Source organism: Megalobrama amblycephala, linkage group LG16 (assembly GCF_018812025.1).
Source record: "Megalobrama amblycephala isolate DHTTF-2021 linkage group LG16, ASM1881202v1, whole genome shotgun sequence".
NCBI lineage: Eukaryota > Metazoa > Chordata > Actinopteri > Cypriniformes > Xenocyprididae > Megalobrama > Megalobrama amblycephala.
Window position 1 is genome coordinate 26,894,735 of NC_063059.1, and position 23,108 is coordinate 26,917,842.

At 39.8% G+C, this 23,108-nt stretch overlaps 1 protein-coding gene across 3 annotated transcripts in view; it reads right to left on the minus strand.

The window, feature by feature from the left end:
• Positions 1-265: 265 nt before the first annotated feature.
• ssh2a (slingshot protein phosphatase 2a) overlaps positions 266-23,108 on the minus strand; it is a 34,754-nt gene continuing 11,911 nt past the window's right edge. The window contains exons 1-14 of one of the 3 annotated variants that reach the window (XM_048161702.1): positions 16,705-17,339; positions 9,137-9,249; positions 8,453-8,517; positions 8,253-8,374; positions 8,095-8,160; positions 7,937-8,002; positions 7,656-7,850; positions 5,954-6,047; positions 5,708-5,836; positions 5,412-5,458; positions 5,167-5,313; positions 4,856-5,056; positions 3,494-4,376; positions 266-1,997 (exon numbers count right to left, since the gene is read on the minus strand). In XM_048161702.1, coding sequence (XP_048017659.1) covers positions 705-1,997; positions 3,494-4,376; positions 4,856-5,056; positions 5,167-5,313; positions 5,412-5,458; positions 5,708-5,836; positions 5,954-6,047; positions 7,656-7,850; positions 7,937-8,002; positions 8,095-8,160; positions 8,253-8,374; positions 8,453-8,517; positions 9,137-9,249; positions 16,705-16,832 — 3,549 coding nt within the window. In that variant the 5' untranslated portion in view covers positions 16,833-17,339 and the 3' untranslated portion in view covers positions 266-704. Of the gene's footprint in view, positions 1,998-3,493; positions 4,377-4,855; positions 5,057-5,166; positions 5,314-5,411; positions 5,459-5,707; positions 5,837-5,953; positions 6,048-7,655; positions 7,851-7,936; positions 8,003-8,094; positions 8,161-8,252; positions 8,375-8,452; positions 8,518-9,136; positions 9,250-16,271; positions 16,678-16,704; positions 17,340-23,108 lie in introns of those variants that run through there. The other 2 variants (XM_048161704.1, XM_048161703.1) reach the window with 2 other exon arrangements.

The window sequence follows — 23,108 nt, forward strand, 5'->3', positions numbered from 1 at the left end:
GCCACACTGTGGCGCTGTTGTTCAAACAACAAATTGAAAGAGCAGGTTAAAACCAAAACCGTTCTCCATTCAAATTAATTATTAAACACGTTAATTATCATCAATCAAATTTATAGCTTAGTATATAATCATCATCATCATCACCTCTAAAATTGAACTCCGTTTGTAAAATGCCAATCCTAAAAACTCCTACGATCCAAACAATATAGTGATTAAATATTTGATTTATTGACCTGTCTACAAAATAAATGACTGACAAAAATAATTAAAATAGTGCAGTTTTATTTTAGAATAGTCACAGCTAAAGCACAGGATAAAAAAAGATCAAGTTTACCTTGGTTTCAAACAGAATCATGACTCCACATGCTGTCAGACATACAGTCAACTCTACCTTTCAAGCCAGTGCAAAAATACTCAAATAAAAATGCTATCTAAATAAAAAAAAAATAAAACCATAAAAAATAAAAACAAGAGAGTAAAGTGCATGTTTTAAGAAACAACCCCCTTGTTTGAGTTGCTACCTGAAAGATTCGGAACACAAAACTGACACATTCACTCACACATGCCCTCATTCGCACCTACAGTAGCATCAATCTTTCGCATAAAAAATTTAGCTTAGACTTCAATGAACAAAACTTGAATTGGTTGCAGTCTGAGATAGCTCTTCACGCCATCAAAAGCAGTATGTGAAAGTTCAGTAATGGTCACATGGTGTTGTACAAAACAGTGACTGTCTTTTTCTTGTCCGACGCCTTGCGGAAGCGGCGAACGGGATGAGTCTTTATATGTTGTCGTGTGGACACGGAAACGGTGGGCTGGACAGGAGTGTGTTCAGGGGGCCTGGCCCCACCCACTTGTGTTTTCTGCAGACATGAGTGTGAGAGGTGGGCGGAGCCTTCAGTCCTGTCTGCCTCTATCAAATGGACGGCGGAATCAGGAGTGGAAGGGCTCTGAGGTAGAACACGCTGCTTCTTATGGGCGTCATCATGGCTGTGGGTCAGTGGCAAGGAGTGAAAGGTGGATAAAGAGGAAGAAGGGGGTTGATGGAACCCTGTGGTCGCCGGATGGAAGTCCCAGTCGCTCAAGTCGTTAGTAGACAGCTCTAGCCGGTCAAGTTTAGCAAGTGAGGCAGAGCGTTTCATGAGCGACGGAGGGGTAAGTCCGGCCTGTCTGATGCGGGCCTCGATTTCCATGGCTCTCTGCCACACCGCGGGCGCTTTAGGCTCCAAGCGCTGCTCCCCATCTATTGAGTCCCACTGGCCCTTGAGTGGCTGGTTCTCCTCAACTTGTCCAGTGCAGACCCCAAGTCCTCCAGCCTCGTATAAAAAAGCCTGGAGCTCACGGAGAGTCTCCTGGATCTTCTGCAAGTCCTCATTGCTGCGTGCCAGCCGGAATTGGGGCCTCAACGGGTCGTCTACATCCGTCTCCAGCTCGGTCACACCTTCTAGCCACAACATAGAGGAAGAACCAGAGCTGGGCTCAAGAGTGGGGTTCAAAGTAATCTGATCAGCCTCCACCGAAACACTCCCTTCAAGATACAGTGAGAAGGAAGGATCAGGGATTATACCAGAGTCCTCATCATCAAGCACTTTGGTGTTGCCTCCTTTTCTGTCTGTAGTCTTTTGTTTCTCAGTGCAGGTTGTGGTCGCAGTGCACTCTGGCTTACCGGAGAAAGACTGCGGCTCAGAACAGTCCAAACATGGGGAAGGAAGGGGAGAGCGAGGAACCTCTTGACCCTGACGTAGTATAAGCTCCAACTGCTCGGTGGCCCGGCGTACAGATCCAGAGGGTCTGTCAGAGGGAGAGTGAGGAACTGAGGCTATTTGCTCATCCACCTCCTCCGGTGTTGCAGATTGAGGTGAGTTGCGTGCCAGTGGTGGACTGCAGGTGTGTGATATGGATTCCAGTTCAGTAACTATATGACGCACACACACGCTGTTGTCATGGTGAGGGGGTTGGGGCACTGCATCGCTATTGGTCTCTGAGTGGGCGTGGCACTAGGGAAGAGAAAAGAGAAAATACTGATTACACAAGGCAGCTTTTTTTTACAACTCACATTGTTACAGTTCACTCTTAATAAAGAGAGCTTACCATGGTAACATAAATGTTACCACATTAAAGGAACAGTTCACCCAAAAACGAAAATTCTATTCATTTCATTCGTCATCATTTAAAGGATTAGTTCACTTTCAAATAAAATTTTCCTGATAATTTACTCACCACCCATGTCATCCAAGATGTTCATGTCTTTCTTTCTTTCTCTAAAAGAAATTAAGGTTTTTGATTAAAACATTCCAGGATTTTCTCCTTATAGTGGACTTCAGTGGCCTCCAAATGGTTGAAGATCAAAATTACAGTTTCATTGCAGCTTCATAGGGCTTTAAACGATACCAGACGAGGAATAAGGGTCTATCTAGCGAAACGATCGGTCATTTTCGAAAAAAAATACAACTGTATATGCTTTATAGACACAAATGATCGACTTGCACGTGCTTCCGCTTTCCGTATTCTTCAAAAAGCTTAAGCTGTATGTCCTACGCCTTCCCTATTCTACTTACGGAACAAATGCAGCCCCAGTTTCGTTTTTTTATAAGTAGAATATGGGAACGTGTATGACATACAGCGTAAGCTTTTTGAAGAACACGAAAGTGCGGTTTTGGTGGAAGCACGTGCAAGGCGAACATTTGAGTTTATAAAGCATATACAGCTGTATTTTTTTTTCCAAAATAACCGATCATTTCGCTAGATAAGACCCTTATTCCTCGTCTGGTATCGTTTAAAGCCCTATGAAGCTGCAATGAAACTGTAATTTTGACCTTCAACCGTTTGGAGGCCACTGAAGTCCACTATAAGGAGAAAAATCCTGGAATGTTTTCATCAAAAACCTTCATTTCTTTTCGACTGAAGAAAGAAAGACATGAACATCTTGGATGACATGGGGGTGAGTAAATTATCAGGAAAAATAGTTTGAAAGTGGACTAATCCTTTAAGCACCTTAATCTAACTCTCTTCTATGGTTCACAAAAATTGTAAGGCAAAAGTGCCCAATTTTTTTTTTTTTGGGGGGGGGGGATAGCTGTCAACCTCCAAAATTTACAGAAAATGAACACAAAAAAAATAAAAAAATTCTACAACAAACGTAAAATTTGGTTTATTCTTCGCGCAAAGTTTTAGAGTCTCAAAATAAATATTTTTAGAGCCTGAAAGCCCAGATTTTGTCATTTTGTGTTCCAAAGTAGTAAGTCATACAGGTTTTGAACAACATGACTGAATAAATGATGAAAATGTAATTTCTGGGTGAACTGTCCCTTTAAGTGCAATTCTGGTTTAAACCAGCAAGAGGCAGTGTTGTACTGGTGTCACTTGCCTACACTTTCTGAATCTTTACTTTCAGATCAATAAATGAGTCATTTCCATTCATGTTTTATCATTTATCTTTCAGCATGACAAATCAGGAAGTGCAATGATCTTTGAAGTGAGCTCAAACTCTTACCTCATCTGCTTCCTCACTGGGATCATCCAAGGGAGGGGTGCATCTGGATTGAGGCGGCCGCACAGCGGTCATTTCAGAAAAGGAGCGAGGGTGACTGTCCTGGGACAGGCAGAGGAACTTCTCTCTGGCACTAAAGAAGTCAATGCTATCTGTGCTAAGGCGGGACACGCCGGCATTCACAGAGTCATCTGCTGCTCCTAGATCTGCAGCGTTGTGGTTGTTGTTATCATCACTGGAGTCCAGCTCGGGAACCGCAGGGGCTCCTGAGGGGCTGTCAGCCTCGGGCGTGCTTGAAGAAGGCAGAATCCCTTCATCTTTACTGACAGCACTTTCCAGACACAGTTCTAAGCTTTGTGACACTTGATAAGAGTCATTGTGATCAGGCGTGTCAGGGGACAACTCAACAGTATCTGTTTTTGGCTCAGGCACTTGGAGAGACGACTGGGCGCCGAGGTCTGAAGTTGCATCGCCCTCTCTCTCCTCTGGCGAAAGAGGAGGAGCGAGAACATGTATAGAGGGAGGAGGGTGGCAACGAGCGACAGGCTCTCTCACCACATGGTTCTTGCAAGAGTTCTTTGCCATATTCTGCTCAGGCACCACTGTAGCCGCTCGTTGTCTGGGGCGAGGCGGGAGGAAGGGGTCCTCATGTGCCAGCTCAGAGGGCAACTCTCCCGATTTCATATGGGTGTTGCCTGTAACAGGCTGTGGATTGGTAAGGGACTCAAGCACAGCAATGCCCAGCATCTGCTGGATGGAAGGAGGACCGTTGTTGTTGTGTGTGTCCGAGCGGTCCAGCGAGCGAGGTGCCTTGCACAGCAGCTCATGACCCTCCGACAGATCACTATCTGAGTGGGAACGCCACAGCTTGTTATGCCTCTGTTTGCTGGAGGAATGAGCAAGAATGAGAGAAAGAAAGAGACATGAGTGTCAGAGTAGCATCTTTTCTCAATGTGTTGGAAACATTTAAGGTTAGGTGAATCACTGAGGGTGGTGGTGACCGATATTTCAAACTTACAATAAGCTCTGGGTGTGTGAATGGGAATACAAACATGAAAGCAAGTATGACAGCAAAAGCTGCACAACAAAAGGAATGTGGAGAGACCAGCATAATACAAGTGCATTAGATCACAATGGCGACGAAACTCAATTCTATTGAGTCAAAATACAGGAGCATTTACTCAATGGAAACTCCAAACTTGGTCTCTGTTGACCTTTTTTAGAGCAAAGGTATTACATTTAATCCTAAGGTCAATGTGTATCAGTAAGGCTATTCTTTGGCTCTTTATTCAAAAGGTAATGCTGTGTGGGATTAAAAGAAACACGAATAAGCATCTGACCTCAAGCTGTGTGTGTGGCCCATACCTGGCTAGCAGGATACCCTGGTACTCTTCCAGCTGCTTCATGAAGGATGGGTTTGGTTTGGTGACGGTGCGCCGTTCCTTCACATGATCAAAGGCTCTCTCCAGGTCCCAGCCGTACTCCTTCATAGCGTATGCGATCACGGTGGAGGCAGAACGACTCACTCCCATCTTACAGTGTACCAGACACTTCACCCCAGCTTTCCTGGATCACAAAAGTTTCGTGAAACACCATTAAAAGCACACTTCCACAGCAATGGGATGGGTGACGATGTCAAAAGTACCGGAATTTTAGAAGCCAGCCTTTCTACTTACTTGGCTTTGGAAATAAACTTGTAGGTTTCATTCCAATACTCCAAAAGGTTTGTGGCCTCCTCATCATACACTCGGATGTTGTGATACTCGAAAAGCCCCGGGAAGAAATTATCAATCTCTCGCGTCACATTCAGGATGTAGCGAACTCTGAGGAAGTGGGGGTGGTAAAATTAACAATGACTGCATACAGCCGAGCGGATGTATTCATTTTAAAAACAGTGGCCTGGAATAACAGCGTCACTTACCCACTGTTCTGGAGCTCCTCGAGGTTAGAGGCATTCCACTCTGAACCCTGAAAACATAAACGGAAATGAAACGTTATGGTTGATTCTCCAGAAGCAGGGGTGTCCAAACCTGTTCCTGGAGGGCCAACGGCCTTGCAGAGATTAGCTCCAACTTGCCCCAAAACAACTGCATGGAGGTTTGGAAGTTTGCCTGAAGACTTTGATTAACTGGTTATGGACTGAACACCCCTTTCCTAAAGTCTGTTAGAGATTAGTCCACTTCAGTGAGAGGTATAGACAATTAAGGAAAGACCAACCAGAAAGACATGGTCGAAGATCTCGGTGGGGCTATCCATCTGACCCAGGATAACAATCATCTCATTATCGATGAACTCCTTGAACTCCCGCAGGTTGCAAACCATCTGCATCTCTAGCTCCGTCCGAATCTGAAGAAAAATTATCCAATATATCTGTTATGATTAAGATCTGCTGGTATTAAGACATTCAGATTTTGGTGGGTTTTACTGAGGGTATCAATCCAAGAAGACTTTGAGATTTTGTACCTCTTTTGAAGTAACGTTCTCCAGGTCCTTCTGCATCATGATCTCTCTCAAACGGGCCTTAATCAGTCTCTCTGTGCGTTCTCTCTCAGTTGGCCTGTATGCATGAAACCCAGAATAAGTTATCCAGTTTGGTCTGGTGAGGCGTGTCTAGCCTAACCTCGTATGATTCTTTGTATGTCTGTGTGGTATTGTTCGAGTAGAGCTACGAAAACCAAAGACTTCAGAACAAAGCCTTTGTTCAAATTAAACAAACAATTTGAAATCAAATCCCAGTTCAGTTGCAGTATGTGCAAATATTAATGGTAAATGTGCGTCATTCCTAGGCCTGTGGGGTTGGGTTCACAACGGGACAAGTGTCTCTTAACTGATACCAACACAAGGTAATGATTGGCTCACAGGGGACTGAACTGTGTTCTTAAGCACTACCAGTAACCTAAAAACACAGCTAATGTAGGTCAACACCTTCAACCGGTGGCTGTGCGCATGAGGGCAACGTGTTTGACAATCTGAGGGGTGATGGACCGCTATGCAGAAAAATTAAACATGTTCACACATGCAAGCTTGATTGACCTTTCATGTAAAGGGTCTGGCCACTTGAAAAGAATGACAAAAAGAAGTGACAGTGGAATCAATGCTTATATCAATGCAAAGTGCCCATACTAATTCTCAAGCTACAGAGACAATACCTTAGCTCTCTTGGTAACATAATTAAATGCATTCAATGGGCACCATTCCAAAGGATGTCTAAAAAGAACAGATCCACATTTCCAAAGATCTCTCACCTCTCGAGGAAAACATTATCTCTATGTCTCAACCTCACTGACCTTTTTCAGGGTCACCGTTTCCAAAGTATATACTAGATCAACAATTTTCACTCCCCTTTTAAAGGCACCTGTTTCCATCTATCCGCCAGTCTACCTATCCATCTCGCCCATTTTTCCGACTGTAAATCACTCTATCTCAGCGTGGAGCTATAAAAAGCAAGAGGCTGCAGCTGTGCATGTTAAAAACACATGCACATGGGTATGCCTCAGACTGAGGGGAAATTCCCCCCTGCAATCCAAGCAACATCTTAGAAAGATTACACCATCAGGCCGTTGTGCATCTAAGAAGTTAATGTTCGTCTCATCGATTTGGCAATAACATGTCAATCTATTCAGGGAACGCCATGTCTCCTTGTCTTACTCTGATGCAAACTTGCCCTCTTGACATATATGACTGAACTTTGAGTGTGTATGCATGTGTCTCGCTTTTCCAAAAAACAAGCATTGATTTACAACCCAAACACTGCAATTCACCCCTATTGACTATAGGAGAACTCAAGTTTTGTAAACATTACCAACTTGGTCCTAAATATGGAAAGCACGATAACAATACCCTTGTTTCATAAGGACTCTGAAACCTATTTCCACAAAACCATACACTGTCGTTCAAAGATTTGGGGTCGTTAAGATTTTCTTATGTTTTAAATTTAAAATGACTGTTTTCTATTATCAATGTTGAAAACAGTTGTGCTGCTTATTATTTTTGTGGAAACTTTTTTTTTTTCTCAGGATTCTTTGATGATTAGTAAGTTCAAAAGAACATAATTTATTTGAAATCCATCACTGCCAAATAAAAGTATTAATTTCTTTGAAAAAAAACTTTACTGACCTCAAACTTTTGAACGGTAGTGTACATTCAACCTGTGTGTCTTACTCACACATCAGTGAAGAGCACGGGCGAGTCTGCACGGTGGGACTGCACGTCTCGCATGGCGTTCCACTCATTTATGCAGTGCTGGTCGGAGGACACACGGCTCTGATAGTAACTGACCCAGGTCAGGAAGAGACTGCCAGGGTAGTAGTTATGACATCGGGCCACCTCGCAAACCTTATGCAGGGACTGCAAGGCTGACCTAAGAGTATTTGCAAGAGAGAAAATACATTAACATATATAAAGTAGTATGAAAGTGGAAAAAAATCTGTCTTTATAGACACTCACCACATGGCCTGCACTGAGACTGGTTTGAAGACGTGGACTCTGTTAACGGTGGACACACTGAAGCCACTAATGAGAGGAAAACATCACTTTCAGTTTGAATACTCTTAAATTTTGTTTAAAAATGCAGAACTGGTTTATGCATGCAAGTTATGCCTCACCCGTCTCCATCCAAGTGTATAAGTGTATCGCTCCACAAGGGTAAAACCAGCCCAACTGTGCAAGTGCTACAGGAAACACATCATCACATGTTATGAGCACCACCTTCAATATGAACAAATGCAAAATGAACGTATCAGAGTATCTGCATTATACTGACCGATCTGAATTGCTAAAATCCATTCCCAGCACCACACTTTCTTCTGTGTCCTGTCTACCGTTGGTGGAGACGATCACCATGTACCGTGTACGCAGGGTGTAGGCGCTCTCTAACCGGACAGCCTGTGATAGAGACAGAATCAGCATTCTGATGCCTGTGGTTTGATTAATTAGGTCTGGACTCTGGATGATGGTAGTTACCAGGCGGATAGTGTCCTCTGGACGCAGCAGGGTGAACATGATCTGCAAATGTTGCTGAAGGTCACCTGTGAAGAAATCAAAAACAACCATAAACCTCCCAGATAATAATGTTGTGACATTTGCATGCTACAGTGAAAATACCCAGAGGTCAATTTCACTTCCTCCCATACTAAACACGTTCCTTCTCTGGCTAGTGTTTGATTAGCCTGGGTTTGTAAATCATGAATAGAAATATTAAACCAGTTGGAGAGTATGGTTCATAGAAGTTGCATAGAGAGGGCTCAAAAACTTGAACCCTTAAGAGTTGGCATGAAACAAATTTCAAATGCTTTTGTTCAAAAACAAAAGAAAAAAAGAAAAAAGTACTACTGTATAATGTATTATATAATCACTAGTGCCCCTTCATAATGCATTCCTGTAAGCTAATGGGTCTCATAATGAAATCAATGCTGTCTATCTGCAGGCACAGCAGTACGTCTATCATGCAAATACATGCACACAAACATTCTTGAGTGACAAAATCTTCATCTCAAGGACAGTCTTATGCATTTCCATATGGAACAGTTCAATGTAAAAAAGAAAACGAGATAGATAGATTCCATAACATATGTGCAGCTGCGACTGACAGCCAGAGAGAATCGCACAATAAACTGCATCAAGAGAACCTTATGTGCCGTTTCATACCTGTGTGTTTGTTACGCCGCTGTGTGATGCGGGGTGCCGGAGAAGAGGAGGAGCCATTTCCCCGAGGTAAGAAGAGGGCGGCACCTTTGACTGTTAGGAAGTTCTCGCTGATACTGATGACAAGAACAGTGACAGACGGAGAGAAAGCAGAGATATATTATACATATGCTAAAACTGAACAAGCTAATTAAATTGTCAACATATATCTAGATACATTTTAAATGGCACAGACATTTGATTTCTGGAAGTGACTATACTGTAAAAAAAAATCCCAGTAAAATTTACGGTAAAAAAATGGCAGCTGTGGTTGCCAGAACTTTACCGTAAAAAATACAGTAGTAACGTAAAAAAAAATCTGTTAAATTTACGGTAAAATAACATATTTCATTAACTGATATAATGTTAATTTACCAACCTAATGAAGTACTAATATCTGTTTTGTACCTTTATAATACACTGACAGTCACCAAACACAGTGGTTATAAGAGTCACATGATGAATCAAAGTTCATCACAAGCTGAGAAGGACAACACTAACATATAGAAGGTGCACACAGTGTCATTCACACACACACTAAACACCATCATGGTAACATACATGAAATTTTAAAAATGCAATAAACATTAATTTAACAACATTAGATGTAACATAAAACCCTAATGTACATAACTGATTAGAAAACAAATGAGAAAAACTAAGAAGAAACAGAGTTATTTCAACGAAAATATATCAAATGTGAAGTGTCACGCAGGGAATTGTGGTAATGTCAATTTACGGTTTTTCACTGTAAATTTTACAATGAATTGTTATTCACTTCCAAAAACTGTGAATTTAACGGTATTTTCCCATAAAATTACATTAAATGTACCGTTAGATCTATTACAGTTATTCACCGTATGTAGTACGGAAACTTTCTGTAAACCAACTTTCTGTAAACCAATTGACAGTTGCATTTTCACCGCAGCATTTTTACAGTCTTTTACTGTTAAAATCACAGTCATTTTTTACAGTGTAGTTCTGCAACAGTGACGCAAAAGCACACACCAAATTGGTATAACAGGACCACCAACCATTCACATCTGCGTTTGAGCACTTGCACTATCTACATTAAGAGGCTCAGTCTCAGACCTCAAAGTGACATTGTAAAATATGTGAAGGGGCTCATGCTGCAGCAGCTCAGTTACAGAGCAGAGAGATGTTTGACCCATAACAGCTGTCTTTACGAAGCAACACCATCTCGAATCTAACAGCGACCAGAGGTCTCGTTCATAAACCGCTGCTCCTGTATCACATGACATAGGCTTTGGACTTTCCACGTCTGGCTCTGAAAAGCACCCTCAGAGTAACTTCTAAGGAATCTGGGTAATTCTGCGGAAACGCCAGCCCTCTGTCTCAGGGTTTTGGGGGAGGAAGGATTGCAGAATTGAGGGAACACAAGAAGCCCAGGGCAGTCACTCCCCAAATAAAAACAAAGAAAAAAACATCAGGCCCAGCTGAGCTCATTTCCCACATCACAGTCACCTCTGACCCAGCTGTTTCCTCCACTCTTTAGTCTCAGTTTTTGTCTCCTGTCGATCTCATGGTCTCTCTCTTTTACAGCCAACCCAAGGGTCCAAAGTAAACACTTGCTAAGCACCAAATACAAAAAGAAAATATTTTAAGTTTATTAGAAACCGGAACAAAACATGTTTTAAATCAAATGATAAAAATGATAGAACACCGAGTAAAGCTTGGCGTTTTCTCCTAAACTCCATGTCAATTTATCTTAAATAAAAACACCAAAATAAAAGAAATATTTGGTCAAAACAACAATGTGGATTCATATGTTTGTGACAGGCGCAGTTTTAAAGACAAAATCGCGTACCGACAGAGTAGGTACTACATTTAAATTTGAACTTACTTTGTGACCGTTAAAAAAGTATGTTCTACATAGTATGAATGTGGGTAGCATGAATGTAATCTGAACGTACTACATCCGCCATGTTGTCATTAGCACGTAAACTGCTGATGTCAGTTACATCGCTTCACCTCCATTCCTAAATCCTCTCCTGTTCATGGGATAGTAAAGTGTCCATCGAATGCGCACTTCAGAATCTCACTGGAAGCAGTAGGTCATCTGGGGACTTTTCGCCTACTGTTTTTCGAAGTCACACATACTACTCTGTTGGCGTATTGTTTTTCGCATACTACATACAGTAAATGAGAAGTATTAGACGCAATGACTAGCACTGTTTGTCACTAATATACAAAGAATACCAGCTAAATAATCCCACCGCCACAGGAATGGGGTCAGTAAATAATAATGATAATAATACTTCTATTCAACAAGTTATTGTAACAAAATAAATTATAATTCTGTTCTTATGAACTTTCTATTCATCAAGCAATCCTCAAATATATCATGGTTTCCACAAATACATCAAAAAGTTATTTTAAACTGTAATATTTTACAATATTACTGTTTTTACTGCATTTTTTGATCAAATAAGCCTTGGTGAGCAAAAGAGAGTTTATAAATCTGCAACAAAACATTTTACAAAACATGTTAAAAATAAAGTTTCATAGCCAGAATGAAAATTTGATAGCCAGTATATATGAAGCACACTCGCCATTGGCAGGTGTGATAGTCGTCAATTTTGTTTTTTAATTTTGGAAACTAATATGAGAGCTGATAAAACTGCTTTGCTGAATACTTTTATAGGAAGCTTTTACAGAAAAAAAAAAAAAAAAAAAAAAAACATGAGCAAGAAAGGGACAAAGATAAGCAGAAAATGAGAGTACAGTGCAAACAGTCTCTTTCATGCTCTGCACTTTGCACTTTCACGCTCTGAGCATCATCTATCAGCATACGAGGGGATATAAGCTGCAGGCTGATACAGGGTAGTGGCTAAATTTACACACCTAAAAATAAACAGCAGAGTGAATGAATGCTGATGGACTTTTACAGTGTTAGTAGCTACTGTATATCATCTCATGTAACAGCTGGAAGAGCGCTTGGGACAAAACTTTGTCATTTTGTGCAAGACAGCAGAAAGCATGCAAACTGCTTGACTGCAAAGAACACCAGGGTCTGATAAGATTATTGACTGTCCTGCAGTTTGCACATATTCAACCCAAGTACACAGTTAAACAATAATTCTACAAGAGCAGCTGACATATATTCAAGATATAAATATGAATCTATAAGTCAATATTATTGGTTTTTCACCATTTTTAGTCAGGTCAATTGTTTGTCCTGCAGAGTGCCGAATTAATTTTAAAAAGTTAAAATATTTCATGTAATCTCTCAATTAATGCATGATCATTAACTTTTCGCGCAAAATAAAAAAAGCAATGTGGCATTTAAAATAGTTTGAGATGGATTACAGCACTTAACTACTCATATACTGATAAAGATTACTAATTACTAAAATCCAAAATCTTTGGCACCATGGGTGCAGACAACACTTCAGTGTCAAGAATATGATCTGGGACACTGTGCTGGGCTGGTTTTTGCATCACAAGTTGTGCAGTATCCGTGTTCAGGGAGCGGAGAAAGCACCGGGGCCATGTGATGCAATTTCCACCCGCTGGCATTTCACCGAGGCAGACATGTAAGGGCACACGCATCCACACATGAGAGAAAAAAGAAGAGAATCCAGATAGGTCAGACAGAGGAAACGGACGACCTGCCTGTGCTCGTCTACACACAGCTTAGGAAGAGAGAAAGAAAAGAGGGTGGGAGGGTCAACTTTTGGCATGAAGCGCTGGACAGTACTTGTTAGGGCACAGACACAATCATCACTATGTAAGGGGCAGTTGAGAGCCAGGCAACAAGCTGAAAGATGCCTGACCCCCACCTGTCCCTGGCCATATTAGTCACTCTCCCACTAGGGAAGGGATAAATATAGGCCCGGGCTGAAGGCCTTATGAGTTCAGGCCTGAGCAGGAGATGGAATTCTGTCACCTTCTGAGAAACAAATTAGGCCCCTTGCCACTAATACAGAGACATACAGGTAAAAATAGACAAAAAAGGAGAGATACATAGAGATAAAGGCAGGTTTGGAAAGCCCGAATGAGGACAAACATAAGAACAAAACTACAGGCCTAGTTTTTAAAATTAAATGAGACGGCGAGGCACTATTCTGGTTCAAAGTGCTGCTTTCTAATTGGTCCACATGGGTGACCAATTGAAGTCATGACTATACTTAGGAAGAGAGGAGGGGTTCTGGTGGAGGGTCAATCCAGAGAAGAAATATCTGTGAATTAGGCCAAAAAAGCTACTCTTTGAACTATGAAATGGATAAACTTAAAACATAGTCTTACACATCAAAATATTCAAATTTAGAATGATATGTTTTATCCAAGCACCCTAACAAAGGGTGAAAGGAGTTGCCAGTGTTGTTTGTACACCTAGAAGGTCAAATTAAATAATATGAGCCTGTTCATTATTTTATACGACCCTGTTATACATTTTTGAAGTTGCAACAAACTATTACAAAAGTGTTTTGGTAATTGACAAAGCTGAAATAAAATGAAATAAAAACATTAGATGAAAAACTTACACTTGAAAATTTTGCATTGGCAGCTAACTTGAGTTTTAATTGAAGTACTACAATTTCTAAAAACTAAACTGAAATAAATTAGAAACAAAATTATTTTAAAAAATTACAAAAGCATCTTAAAGATAAATTTTAAATATTCATAAATTCTAAAATATTATATAAACAGTGTATACAGTAAAAAGTAAAGTTACACTGGTCTGAATCCATTTCAAAATTCTGATTTATGTGTTTTCATATATAATTTCCACAACATTGCTAGATTGAGACAACAGATGTGTCTACAACTAGTTGCTATTTTAAAAAAAAAAATCAGATAATAGTTTTGGAACATATTTAGCATCATCTCAGCTGGGTTTTGCTGTGTCTTTCAACACAAACTCTCAGTGTACTTATGAGAAAGAGATTTTGCCAAACCAATTATGTTCCACATTTTAACAGAAGAACAAACCACATCAGATTTCTCTGTGACGATACCAAACCCTTAAGGTTATCAAGTGCATTCTTGACTTAAGTTGGAAGTTGGAAAACATGTGCTTCTTGACGTCACTGGCTGTAAAGGTAAATACAGCAATTCTGTTTCTCACGGCGAATTTCAACACACTAACTTCCTTCCAGTATCTCACACCTGTAATTTCCCAGGTTAATCATTAAAGTTTGGTGACAAACACAGGCCTATTCTTAGCTCTGTTTGCCTTGGCAGTGAATGAGGATTAATGGAAGTTGTTTTTATATGTTTAAAAATGATTATGGGGATTCCCATCAGGTATCATCTGCCCTATCTGACAGATTAAAAAAATTAAAACTGGATTAAGGTTCAATGAAATGAACCTTATCATCTACTGTTGGCATGAAAGATGAAACAGAGAGTCTTTCCAATTAACACAGTATAATTAACATCAGTACTGATTCCTCTGCATAAAGAGAAAAAACGAATGCCGTTGTAACACTATTGACTAATGTCAGATGACTGCTTAGTCAGTCTAAAAACAGAGCCGTATATATCTGCTCTATGCACTGAAACATGAAAGAAACCAATCGACTGGAGTTTAGGCCTGACTCAAAAGATTTCACAGTCTGGTGGGACGTACAGCAAATTGGATTTAGTACATGCTGTTTATTTTTGAGGCTTCAAGCTGTCTGGGGTCTTGGACATATGCAAAATCTGTGGTCGAAACATGTTACCTATCAGTATAAAACAGCAAACCCAAACAACATATGCAAAAATTAGAGAGAACCTCATTCAAATCAACTTCAAGTTTTGACGTAAGAGCTCAGTTTAGCTTCGGTTAGGTTTCTTATGAGATCCACCATCAGGTTTTCATAATTAATGCTGGCATCTTGCCAACGCAAAAATAGTCCAACTGAATGGAAAGTCCAAAAACACCAAAAGCTACCAAGTTTGTTAAACATTAAAAAGATTTTCCCTCACTTTCTATCTACAGATATTTACACTTGGTTACTTCATGAATCTTGGTCTGATGGGGTACGCACATCACATTTACACTTGGCCACATACGTCGTGTGTCTGTAAACAAATATAAATCATATCTACAATACCTCTGCAATATGCAAATTTAGCCAAGTTCACATTTTTGAGGATGCAAATGCTGGGCAGCAACTTTTTACAGAACTCAAGTCACATATTTTGTATGTGTCTCAAACCACTTCCTTAATCGCATTGTTACCAGTCTCAACTCAAAAGCAAACTGGAAGACATTTGCACTTGGTCTTTTCATCAAATAATGATCACAACACTATGTAACCTGTAAAAACACAAACTGAGATCAAAAAGTACATTATATAATTTTGAGGACAAATAAAACTGCCTCATGTTCATATATTCTGCAATATGAGAAGCACACCAATAATGACAACTTTAGCTTTCATTAGACATCAAAAATGTATTTTGCACTGCAATTAATATTATTATACACTACCGTTCAAATGTTTGTGGCCAGTAACAGTTTAAAAAAATAAAAAAAATAAAAAATATTTTGAGGATATCAAGATGGTGACTAAGTGACTAACTGCACTTAAACTGTGGAATCTTTTACCCTTGCATGTTAAGAGAAGTTCCTATATCTAGTTTAAAAACTCATTTATTTTGATTCTACTGAGGCATGGGTACAAAACCCTGAGAAAAATTAGTTTCCACAAAAATATAATAAGAAATGTTTCTTGAGCACCAAATCAGAATGATTTCTGAAGGATCATGTGACACTGAAGACTGGAGTAATGATGCTGAAAATTCAGCTTTGCATCACAAGAATAAATTACATTTTAAAATATATTCAAATTAGAAAACTGTTGTTTTCAATTGTAATACTATTTCACAGTATTACTGTTTTACTGTATTTTGATCAAATAAAATGTAGCCTTGATGAGACTTTAAAAAAAATCTGTTAACAGAATACTTCCTAAATTGTAACTGGAACAAGTATTTTCTGTAAAGCTGTTTTGAAACAATATGTATTGTGAAATGCGCTATACAAAAAAACTTGAATTGAGTTGCCAAACCCAAACCTTTGAACGGTAACGTATAATTTTTTAGCATATTATTAATTATACATACATAAAACACTCAATATTACCTACTACATCCAGAACATGCCATTACACACAGTGCGTTGGTACTGGAGGAGACACCGTCAAAATATGTCCATGACTTTATATGGTTATAGTAAAAAAGCTGTTACACGGTTGTAGTACGACTCATCAATTAATCTCGTATACAGGTTGGTGAATCACATCCTGATCACATCCCTGTCCTGTCATCTTTCACAACACACACACAGCTACGTCATCAAAGGTTTGAGATTAGGAAACGTCCACTTCTGCTTACTGATGTGGCGAGAAGTGTTTCGCAGTGCATTTACCGTCACTATTTGCATTCGTGTGAAAGTTCTTGATTATCGGCGTCAGTGCAGTAATAAAAACAAACCGCACAAATAAAGTATATATTATAAAGACTTAAGTCTATGAGGAATCTATGAGGGCTATGCATAACAGTTGAGCTTTACTTACAGCTGGTTGATCTGGTTTTGAGAAGCGACCGCGTTGTCGGAGAAGTACGGCATGATTTTTGCCCCGCAGCAGGAGCAGAATCCCCGGGCAGAGGAGCTCTCCGTGATCGCCACACTCTCCAGGGTCATGACGGAGGAGCAGAGAGCCGGATATCCTCAGATAGACCCCTCTACAGCCATCATACAACCCCAAATACTAAAACAGCTACCCAAAATAAAGAAACCGGGTGCTCTGTCCAGTCTGCCAAAATAGTTTTAAAATGTTCCGTCCATAAGGCCTTAAAAGGACACCAACGTGGCCTTAAAACAGCGTAATGGTTAATAAAAAAATAAACAAAGAAAACAGTCCCCAAAAGTTAACCGTTTCGTTTAAACGCAGTAAAGACTGCCACTGAACAAGCATAAAACTACAAATGAGAACGTATAAAGCTACAAAAACAAACTCTACATGTGCCTTTGCTTTGGCATGAGCCGGCGAACCACTTCACTCGCACAACTCCGTATGCAAGAGCTGCGGTGCGGCGCACTAATGCTTGAACAGAAGGGAGGAGGAGCTGCTGACATGTGCTTCAGGAAGGGTCCACTGCAGGACTCCACAGACGGCCGACACTTCAGACACCCGCGCAAGGACACAGCGCAGCGCGGGAATACGACCTCAGCTGCGAAATCACGAGCCTGGAGGAGTGCACTTCAGTGCATCCTTCAGATCAGACAGTTGTTTTCCATGAGCAGTCAAGTGGCTCTATGAATAGCTGAGGTTTAAAAAGGACATAGGAACAGGGGAAAATAAAAACATTTAGCAAGCTAGGGTTAAGCAAGTGTGCTTATGGGTGAACCTGACAACATGTCAAGGTAATTTTTCACATTTTGTTTTTGTCTTCTTTTTTTGCTGCATAAATTCTAGGGGCAGTTGTGGCCAGGGTTGCCAGGTTTTAACACCAAACAATTGCTACAATTGCTCCTCAAAACTAGCCCAAAACATTTCAAGGGGGTCCCACGGTAAAAATTGCATTCCGGGGGTAAAATTTGCGTTTTTGGTGGAGGGCTAAATATCACATCATTTGGGGTCGATTTAACCCGCGGCAACAGTGTAAAAGTAGCCCAATTCCACGGGAAAACCGCAGACTAATGTTTAGAGAGTCGGACTTTGTTTCAGTTCAAGTCTCAGTACCGGCAGGAAATGTAGTGGGGGAGTGAATGAACAGCGCTCTCTTCCATTCTCATTACACACTCAAAAATGGCTGTTCGCTGCCCCGGGAGTGTGTTCAAGGTGTGTGTACACTTGGATGGGTAAAATTAAAAAAAAATGGGTTCAGACTTAGTGTTCATTAATTTAATTTAATTTATTGATTAATTTATTTAATTTAGTTAAAAAATAATGGCCTTCAAAATCAATTCCAGCAGACAAATAATAAACCATAAATACTACCATGATGTATAAATACTTATCATTTGCATTTAAAGAATATATTCAAATAATAGATTTTTAAAATTAGTGTGGTGGCATGCATTTAATTGTCATAAAAAAATAAATAAATTAAAGGATTTGTTCACTTTCAAATTAAAGGTGCCCTCGAATGAAAAATTGAATTTATCTTGGCATAGTCAAATAACAAGAGTTCAGTACATGGAAAAGACATACAGTGAGTCTCAAACTCCATTGTTTCCTCCTTCTTATATAAATCTCATTTGTTTAAAAGACCTCTGAAGAACAGGCAAATCTCAACATAACACGACTGTTACGTAACAGTCGGGGTGTACGCCCCAATATTTGCATATGCCATCCCATGTTCCCAACATTATGAAAGGCATTAGACAAGGGCAGCCAGTAACGTCTGGATGTGCAGAGCTGAATCATCAGACTAGGTAAGCAAGCAAGAACAACAGCGAAAAATGGCAGATGGAGTGATAATAACTGACATGATCCATGATAACATGATATTTTTAGTGATATTTGTAAATTGTCTTTTGTTAGCATGTTGCTAATGTACTGTTAAATGTGGTTAAAGTTATCATCGTTTCTTACTGTATTCACGGAGACAAGAGCCGTCGCTATTTTCATTATTAAACACTTGCAGTCTGTATAATTCATAAACACAACTTCATTCTTTATGTATCTCTCCAACAGTGTAGCATTAGCTGTTAGCCACGGAGCACAGCCTCAAATTCATTCAGAATCAAATGTAAACAATATAACAGTATACAATACTCACATAATCTGACGCATACATGCCGCATGCATGACGAACACTTTGTAAAGATCCATTTGAGGGATATATTAGCTGTGTAAACTTTGTTTATGCACTGTTCAAGGCAAGCGCGAGCTCCGTGGGCGGGGAGCACGAGAATTAAAGGGCCAGTAGCCCTGAATCGGCTCATTTATAATGATGCCCCAAAATAGGCAGTTAAAAAAATGAATTAAAAAAAATCTATGGGGTATTTTGAACTGAAACTTCACAGACACATTCAGGGGACACCTTAGACTTATATTACATCTTTTTTTAAAAAGTTCTAGGGCACCTTTAAAATTTCCTGATAATTTACTCACCCCCATGTCATCCAAGATGTTCATGTCTTTCTTTCTTCAGTCGAAAAGAAATTAAGGTTTTTGATGAAAACATTCCAGGATTTTTCTCCTTATAGTGGACTTCAATGGCCTCCAAACGGTTGAAGGTCAAAATTACAGTTTCAGTGCAGCTTCAAAGCATTCTACTTCAAAGCATTCTACACGATACCAGACGAGGAATAAGGGTCTTATCTAGAGAAACCATCGCTCATTGTCTAAAAAAAAATTAAAAATTATATATATATATATATATATATATATATATATAGATATAGATATAGATAGAGCAGTAATACACTAATAGGCAGTAATACACTAATACACTTAAAATGTATAAAATGAGTGATGGTTAAGACCCTTATTCATCATCTGGGATCGTGTAGAACATTTTGAAGTATATTATCAGGAAAATTTTATTTGAAAGTGGACTAATCCTTTAATTAAAAACTTGCCTTTGACATTTGAATTTGAGGTAAAAAAATAAATAAATAAATACTCAGAAATGTTTCTTTACAGGCTTGTAAGATTTACCCTATGTTCTTTTAAGACCCTCTTGAGAAATGTTGTAATCAAAGGCATTGGTCAATTGAGGTCTGAGTGATAGACTTCTCAGAGAGGCGAGAGACAATATGGTTTCACACAGGCGAAAATACTCAGTCTCTAGTTTATTTATGTAAATGAACACACAAAACCAAAAAATGCCTTTGTTGTCATACAAAGTGGAAAAGGTGCATGTCTAGCAGGCTTTGAAACAAAAATCATATCATAAGAACGTCAACAGATGTTTTAGGTTTGATTCTGAAGTCACAACATAGTTTGTTATAGGACCACAGACATTCATTAAAAAAAAAATACATCACTGTTATGTAAATCCAAGTGAATAACTTGGCCTGCCACCAATATTCACTGGCAGTAAGGAAATAAATACTTAAAATATATCAATCACATAAAAAAATTAAAAACACTCACTTCCTGATTCATTAGAAGGGAAGGTTTATTCTTTGCAAACCACATATATGGCCCGTCACAAGACTCTGTTTTTCTGTGTTCTTTGTCAAAGGCGATGACCTGACACAGACCATTGGGAAAATCCATCTTGTTTAAAAAGGTTCAACGTGACAAACACTGTAAATCTAATACGCACGACAAGTACTGCATATTATTTGATTCAACAATATTTTTCATCATCTTTGGATACTTAAAAGCAAGGTGAGCTGTACATTAAACACACACCACTGCTATTTCAATTTAGATGACTCAATAAAAGCCTTAAATAGATGACTTAACTTCATCAAGGAATTTGCATGATGGCTTGAAAGAGGAACCTGGGTAGTTTGATGCAGTACAGTAACAGTCAAGATGTCTGGGTTTGATAGATAAACAGAGAAAGAGATAGAGAAAGACTTCAAATCAACAAAGTCGGACAGCTAGGAATCAATATTGAGATACTAACTGACTGTTCACTCAAGGATCCCATTAAGACTGCTTGATTAGTGCTCGCTATTCTACACTGTCTAGGTGAATTTTAAGTAAACAATAAACACACTTAAATCTATCTCAAAGATAGAGCAGGCAAACATATGAATGCATGACGTAGGATCTACGTGCTTAAGGCTGATGGGATCAACACACCCATCTCTTTACGTTAAAATACATCACATTCCGCGGTGCACTGCATTTGTTCTCGTGGCAGTTCATACATCTGAAGCCTTATAACAAAACACCTCCAGGCTGTTAACACAGTCAGGGTTGTGTAAGCTACTTTGTGTTTATATCAGAGTTTTCCCATTTGACTCTCTTGGCTGGTAATTTGAGATGTTGCTGTTGTCATGTCATGTTTACAAAATTATGAGTGTGTGTTGTGCAACGGCTGCCGTCTTGCATGCAATGTCCTGGAAAAGGTCACTAGTGCTTCCAAGATAATGGATGCTCCCTTGATTACCCCCATTTCATGACCGCAGTGATCTTAAGAGCCAGCTGTTTCCTATACTTGGAGCTGGGAATGTGTCTGATACCAATTCCTTAATTCACTCTAATAAAAAATGGTCAGCCACATGAGAAATTCTGTGGGCGGTATGATCAAAATCTTATCTTGCGGCATGAGTAATTTTATTAAGGTAACGGTAAGTCACAACACAGTTGTTGTTGATGGAAATTCAACCTAGTGAATTACATTCTTCACAAAAAAAAAAAAAAAAAAAACTCTTTTTTTTATATTTAATACAATACTACATTTATATATATATATACAGTGGGTACGGAAAGTATTCAGACCCCCTTAAATTTTTCACTCTTTGTTATATTGCAGCCATTTGCTAAAATCATTTAAGTTCATTTTTTTCCTCATTAATGTACACACAGCACCCCATATTGACAGAAAAACACAGAATTGTTGACATTTTTGCAGATTTATTAAAAAAGAAAAACTGAAATATCACATGGTCCTAAGTATTCAGACCCTTTGCTCAGTATTTAGTAGAAGCACCCTTTTGATCTAATACAGCCATGAGTCTTTTTGAGAAAGATGCAACAAATTTTTCACACCTGGATTTGGAGATCCTCTGCCATTCCTCCTTGCAGATCCTCTCCAGTTCTGTCAGGCTGGATGGTAAACGTTGGTGGACAGCCATTTTTAGGTCTCTCCAGAGATGCTCAATTGGGTTTAAGTCAGGGCTCTGGCTGGGCCATTCAGGAACAGTCACGGAGTTGTTGTGAAGCCACTCCTTCGATATTTTAGCTGTGTGCTTAGGGGCATTGTCTTGTTGGAAGGTAAACCTTCGGCCCAGTCTGAGGTCCTGAGCACTCTGGAGAAGGTTTTCGTCCAGGATATCCCTGTACTTGGCCGCATTCATCTTTCCCTCGATTGCAACCAGTCGTCCTGTCCCTGCAGCTGAAAAACACCCCCACAGCATGATGCTGCCACCACCATGCTTCACTGTTGGGACTGTATTGGACAGGTGATGAGCAGTGCCTGGTTTTCTCCACACATACCGCTTAGAATTAAGGCCAGAAAGTTCTATCTTGGTCTCATCAGACCAGAGAATCTTATTTCTCACCATCTTGGCAAACTCCATGCGGGCTTTCATGTGTCTTGCACTGAGGGGAGGCAGGTCACTCTGCCATAAAGCCCCGACTGGTGGAGGGCTGCAGTGATGGTTGACTTTCTACAACTTTCTCCCATCTCCCGAATGCATCTCTGGAGCTCAGCCACAGTGATCTTTGGGTTCTTCTTTACCTCTCTCACCAAGGCTCTTCTACCCCGAATAGCCCAGTTTGGCCAGACGGCCAGCTCTAGGAAGGGTTCTGGTCGTCCCAAACATCTTCCATTTAAGGATTATGGAGGCCACTGTGCTCTTAGGAACCTTAAGTGCAGCAGAAATTTTTTTTGTAACCTTGGCCAGATCTGTGCCTTGCCACAATTCTGTCTCTGAGCTCTTCAGGCAGTTCCTTTGACCTCATGATTCTCATTTGCTCTGACATGCACTGTGAGCTGTAAGGTCTTATATAGACAGGTGTGTGGCTTTCCTAATCAAGTCCAATCAGTATAATCAAACACAGCTGGACTCAAATGAAGGTGTAGAACCATCTCAAGGATGATCAGAAGAAATGGACAGCACCTGAGTTAAATATATGAGTGTCACAGCAAAGGGTCTGAATACTTAGGACCATGTGATATTTCATATTTTCATTTTTTAATAAATCTGCAAAAATATCAACAATTCTGTGTTTTTCTGTCAATATGGGGTGCTGTGTGTACATTAATGAGGGAAAAAAAACGAACTTAAATGATTTTAGCAAACGGCTGCAATATAACAAAGAGTGAAAAATTTAAGGGGGTC